The following is a 6,140-nucleotide window of genomic DNA, read 5'->3' as shown; positions in this document are numbered from 1 at the left end:
AGCATCCCTGCCATGAGAAAAGCCTAGAAAGCTCATCTGTTACATATCCCATTCAGTAACACCATGCTTGCTAAACATTCAGTCAGCTCTGCGCTAGACACAGCATAAACTGCCTCTTTTCCAGTAGGAATGTCAGAGAATAAATTGGGGTAAGTGGGTGTGGAGAAAAAAAAAATCCACAAAAAGTAAGTATCATTAGTTCTGCTGCTCATAGAATACCCTGCTTTCTTTAAAAATAAATATATTAATCTTATTTTTATCTTGGAACATTTCACTTGTAATATCTGCTGGAGCTGGTATCTTTAGTAATAACCGAAAATCAAAAATCAATCAAGATCAGAAATCATATAATGGCAGAGAACAGTACATTAACATGTTTTTATTGGGATCAAAAAATAGATTCTTATCAAAATAGTATATAATCTTAATTCAATGCCAGCTACTAGTCACCTCATTTAAGTCCTACTTAATAACTGATTATTGCTATTTTTTTAATTTTCCAGACTCTATCCACAATCATGTTGCTTCGCACTCTCTCATCTCAAACGCTTTAATGCTGCAGAGTCCAAAGGGGCTTTGATTGTTCTGGTAGGTGAAAAATAAATTTGGCTGTGAATTCTAACAGGCAGCTGATGATTTCAGGGAAGGGTGGGTGGCTGAATATCCCAAAGGGAACTTTTGAACTCTCAAGCACAAGCTTGCTATAGCTACAACCAGTACCTAGCTACCAGATGCTTAAGTCCTGCCTGACCTTCCTGCACCAGCAGCGATCTCCCTGCTGGGGTCAGAAGCTGAGACTTCTGAAGGCAGTGGAAACAAGAGTATGTAGTGGTTTCACTCCTTTGGCTTGCAGCCAAACACAGTCACTCTCTCACTCTCCCCCCAGAGTTGGAGTAAAAGCTCTAACCTTGCTGACTCTTAAATAAATCCTAGTATCTAAATCCACTATGGGTTGTCAGTTTACTCTGTCTCACCCATGACAGGAAATAGTGTTTGAAGTGGGATACAGACAGTTTACTGAATGCCAAGAGAGCCTTACCAGGAGCCCTCCAGCAGAAATGTATGTGTGTGTGTGTGTGTGTACTGCTCTATAACACCGACAACTGATACAGTCGGGGTCAGCTGAGCCATCAGGGCCATCACTTCTCCTCAGAGGGGCAAAAAAATCCAAAACCAAAATGAAAATATCGTTCTTTCTCTACCTCTTTTTTCCATTGCAGACACTGTCAGTGAAGGTATCATACATGCTCCATACAAAGAGAAAATGTTTTTCTTTAAAGACCAATAAGGAGTGTAAAGCCTTACTTTAATCAACAGGATTCTTTCTATACCCCTCACATCGATCAAACAATTGGCAGCCACTGCATGATCTATTTCCAATGCTGTGAGAACTGATGGGAATTCTGGATGATGAACTGCTCTGAAGAAAAGAAGAAAAACCAACATTCATAAAGCTCATATAAGATTCTTAAAAAAAAAAAAAGAAAAATACAAGTAGCTCTTTTCAGCTAATTATAATTTGAGCCATCAAGGCTAAGCAATAAAATTCAAAACATAACGTACCTGTGTCTAACATCATAAACTGTATTCTGAAATTTATTTACAATTATTTGAGGTCTTAGTCCACGTGGATAGTATTTTGACATCAGTAGCTGAAGATTCCTTTCATCACTATGATTATCACAGCAAAATGCATGAACTAGGCTCTTTAAACAAGATTCAACAGCCAAGGTCAGTTCAGCATCTTTCAGATGAATGAAAGCACCTAAATAAACATAAGATATAAGGCTTTAGGAGCTGTGTTACACAACAAAACATTCAGTGCATTTTTAACAAAGTTTTTGTTTTGTTGTGTTATGGCTTTTTTAAGCAAAAATAAACCTTTCTTACAAAAAGAAAGAAAAAAATAACTAACAGATAAAAACCTTCACAGCAGACAAGCTACCCTGAGAACACAGACATAAGGAAAAACTTCTTTACTGTAAGGGTATCGGAGCACTGGAATAAGTTCCACAGATGGAGACTCCATGGAAACGTCACGGAGTCTCCATCTCTGGAGATGTTCAAAACCCACCTGGATCCTTTCCTGTGCAAACTGCTGTAGGGAACCTGCTTTGGCAGAAGGGTTGGACTAGATGATCTCCTAAGGTCCCTTCCAACCCCTACCATTCTGTGATATAATTTCTCTTCCTGGAGAGATATCTATACCTATTTGGAGGCCTACATTTTCTTCCAAGATCTTTGACAGGTCACTACTAAGTTCCATTAAGGTACCAATTTTATGGCAGCTCAGAAGGACTATATCAAGGCAAGGATTGCTTATCAACAATTTAATGCTTTAAGGGTGAAGGTAGAGGAACAACTATGCTGCAAGTTAAACAAACATGAAAATTTCCATTACATAGCCTATCTTCAGAAGTACATGTGTCTGCATGTTCTTATCCTGCAGGTAAAGGCCTTTACACTTACATCCCGAATATGCTGAAGCCATGACTCCCATTCACAACCTGAAAATACCATTCACTATCAGAGCTTGTAAAAAACCTCATGAAACCAAATTTTCAAAAAAAATCTCAGTTGGTTCTGTTTCAGTTGCTCCATGGAAAAAAATCTCAAGTTTGACAAGCCCACAAGTCAGTCGCTGGGCATTCTGAACAAAGTCTGTCCAAGAGCTGGACAGTGTTACCCACCAAGGAACAAGCAGCCAAAACACAACAGTCTGATGCTTAGAGGGTCTGGGGGAGTCAGAGGGGTGCACTAAATGTTTACCATTGTAACTACATAAAATATCTTAACAAAACCAGCTGGAAAATGAGGAAAAATAGTAGATGTTAACTAGCTCATGTGATAAAAAGGACCAAAGAAAGATAACCTACCAGAATAAAATCTTTAGTCCAGGAAGTACAGAAGATAGATATATACAAAGCTTCTTAAAGAACAAATAGTTTTTCCTCAAAGATCACTGTTTATATTAGCAGCCATACAATAAATCCCATGAGGAAACATTTCAGACTGCTTTGTTTAGCAGTCATTCTTACCTAAAGGTCCAATAGGTTTGTGTCTAAAGCGACGTTCCCTATAGGCTGTTTCAACTGCTTCAAGAAATGCTGGTATATGTGGTCCAAATCTTTTCAAGGTATTTGTTTTACTATCTTTCAGCTCTCTCAGCTGTTTCTGCTTGGCATCCAGTGCTTGTTTCGCATCACAATCTTCTCTCCTAAGAGAACAGCATTTTTTTTTTTCAGTAGCAACAGCTTATGGAGCCTTAATTTGATTAAAATAAATATGAAGTCTCATTTTTCAAGTACTAATAGGACAGTGTATCCGGACCTCAATGCTTCAACGTATGGCTAGCTAAACACATGCAACGATATTTTTACAGTTTCAAGGAACATGAGACAGAAAAGTGAGAAAGAAAATTCTAACTTTCAACAGCTTTGCAAGACTTCTTTATTTCTAACAATTTGTAATAAATTTATTTTATTTCTAATTATATGCTTCAATTTCACTGTTTTCTACAAAGGTCTTCAACAGAACACAAAGTAACTGTTGGTTACAGTAATGGATAAAAGATGTTTAAGCTAATACATGAAGTGCAATTCTCAAATGTCTTAAGACAATAAATGACAACATTGCCATAATCCCCTCCAGTAATCACTGTTCAAGTTCAGGTTTACAAATCAAAGTCAAAAAGTGCTTTGTTTTTCTAGTTCAGGTATGGGCTAAATTCGTATTTGAATCACTTGCTTCAAAGTCTCTATAAATCTGCCTGTAATTATAGATACAATAATTACCCCTAAGTGTATCTATTTCCTTACATTGTGTTATACATCTTCTGACATCGTATCAGGATATACTAGTGTATTAAACAACATGAAAAAATTTAAATCATACTCTGCCCATAGGATGATAAGAGAATAAGGAACAGATGGTGTGAGGAAGAAGGGCATTAAACTGACAATATGGATTTACATCAGGCTTCAAATTAGTAATACCTTTGGCCTTTAACAACAAAATAGTTTTCTTAATTTTCTAAAAGCTTCTAGATTAAGTCATATTGTACCAAAGACAAAACTTTAGCAAGTCCTAAGATAAACTAGGAAAAAAAACAACCTAGAAACTGAAGCCTAATACCTGAGAAAATGCAGGTATTTAGGAGACCTCTTCTAACTTGAAACAAAGGAAAAGTTAAATTCAAAAAGCGTAACTTACTTAAGTCTAGCATGTTCTTCCTTACACTTATATATAGCCTGCTGAAACTGATCCACCTGTTGATCAATCATGGTTTCTTCATCATGGAATGCTTTTAACTGTTCCCTTAAGCGTGCGACTTTCCTTTGTCTTTCCATTCTTTCAGGCTCTGAAACCTGATTAGCACTAGAAAAGATTATACATAATATTTTGAAGACACACTGATGATTTATAAGTGTCATTAACTTTATTATCTGTATCATACAAGAGACTTATGCATCAAAGTTATATTTGAGATTCTGCGCATTTACAAGATCTTCAAAGCATAAATACAAATTTATTTTTTTTTTAAATTTATAATAACATACAACTCTCCCCAGTTAGGTTCCTATTACATTTAGTTTAAGGTATATTTGTTTTACAACACCATGGAAGCTACAAAATGTATATTATCAACATAAAAAAATAAAAGCCTTTTTCCCTGCCCAACTACCTCATCATCTTCTAGTCAAATCTTTGCATGCAAAGTAGGATCAGAAATATTTAACTGGACTCTGATAAATAACATTTAAATAAATATTTTCTGTTAATGCAGATTTTCTCATTAATCAGGAAAGCTCACTCCCTGCATACCTACACCTTAACACACCCTAATCACTATATCTGTATTTACCTGCTTTTCAGTTCTTCAATTCGTTTACGTAGCTGTTCATCATCTTTTCCTAGACGTTTTAACTCAGTTTTGAAACGATTGTAAAGTACCTGTGAAGGAAATAGGATATAGTAGTTTAATAAATAGAAGCAAGAAATAATTTCAAAAAGAACTACAGTTTTGAGTAAAAAAACCCACTAAACTGTATCAAAATAGACAACCATAACTTGACTTTCAAGAGTATGAAAAAGAAGGAATAACATAGTTAACTTGAATCAGATTTTTTTTCACCCAAACGTAACACTGCTTAACACCTGTGTAAAGATATAAACCCTGTGGCCCCTGAACAGAAACTGATTGCAAGTCAGAGAAGGAATTGTTCCTATTTTGAACTGCACTATGATTTCAGGAAGCCTAGATACAGATGGAGAAGTATATACAGGTAGAGAATGGACAAGATTAAAGCTTTAAATTGGTATGAACTTTGAAAGTTTTGTTTTCTTTTTGCCTACCTCAGCTTCATGGACTGCTTTTCTTCTTGCCTGCACATCAGCCTTCAAAGAAACACACTGAGGATGCAAGGCTTGTGCTTCTTCACTTACTTTTATTAACCTGTCTTGTATTGCTTTGTATTTTTCTTCTGCTTCAGTCACTTTTACCTTTGGTGAAAAAAGAGAATGATATACAAGTAGTAATGAAGCAAAATTTTCTTCAAAACCTCTTACAAGCTGCAGAAGAAATCTCTCAAAAGAATCCATCTAACATGTCTTACTTGCCTTTTTTTGTTAAAAAAAATAAAGCAAGCCATTGCCTTATCAATATGCTAAGATAAAAATTAGTGAAGGAACATACTCAAGAAAACAGCAAATTACCAAATCTGTGAGGTGAACAGCAACCTTCTTTTTTTACTCATGGTCTACTGAAACATGAGACTCACTACAATAAGGCTAAGTCCCATGATATAGAATGAAGTTAAATAAGTGTCTGGACAACGTTCCTTCAACACTGCACAGAAAGAAAGTAAAGCCATAAAGTAAAAATGCCTCTATTATAAAGCGAATACATCCTTCTTTTTCAAACAAAAAAGAGATGAAAAACGAATGCAAATTCAGAAAATTTTGAGGAGTGTTAATATACTGAAAAGTTCAAAATGATGATGCCTAGTGTTTCTCTGAAGATGTATTTCATATGTGAATCTGAATGTTTGTCAAAATTATTCTTTCTTGCTACCTACAGAAGTCTTAAGTATCATCCAAAGAGTCTGTTAAATTTCCAGATGTCTCCTGACATCAGATAC

General features: G+C 35.6%; 1 protein-coding gene across 2 annotated transcripts in view; it reads right to left on the bottom strand.

Annotated features, from left to right (window-relative positions):
- Positions 1-6,140, bottom strand: part of SMC6 (structural maintenance of chromosomes 6) — a 29,285-nt gene that overhangs the window by 15,918 nt on the left and 7,227 nt on the right. For both annotated transcript variants that reach the window (XM_010163535.1, XM_029083915.1), the window contains exons 10-15: positions 5,356-5,502; positions 4,865-4,953; positions 4,213-4,377; positions 3,039-3,217; positions 1,564-1,765; positions 1,306-1,420 (exon numbers count right to left, since the gene is read on the bottom strand). In XM_010163535.1, the coding sequence (XP_010161837.1) occupies positions 1,306-1,420; positions 1,564-1,765; positions 3,039-3,217; positions 4,213-4,377; positions 4,865-4,953; positions 5,356-5,502 (897 nt within the window). The remainder of the gene's footprint in view (positions 1-1,305; positions 1,421-1,563; positions 1,766-3,038; positions 3,218-4,212; positions 4,378-4,864; positions 4,954-5,355; positions 5,503-6,140) is intronic.

The sequence above is a fragment of the Antrostomus carolinensis genome, unplaced genomic scaffold (genome assembly GCF_000700745.2).
Source record: "Antrostomus carolinensis isolate BGI_N321 unplaced genomic scaffold, ASM70074v2 scaffold11212, whole genome shotgun sequence".
Taxonomy (NCBI): domain Eukaryota; kingdom Metazoa; phylum Chordata; class Aves; order Caprimulgiformes; family Caprimulgidae; genus Antrostomus; species Antrostomus carolinensis.
Note: the sequence above shows the minus strand (reverse complement) of the source record. Positions and strands in the feature narration are given on the sequence as shown.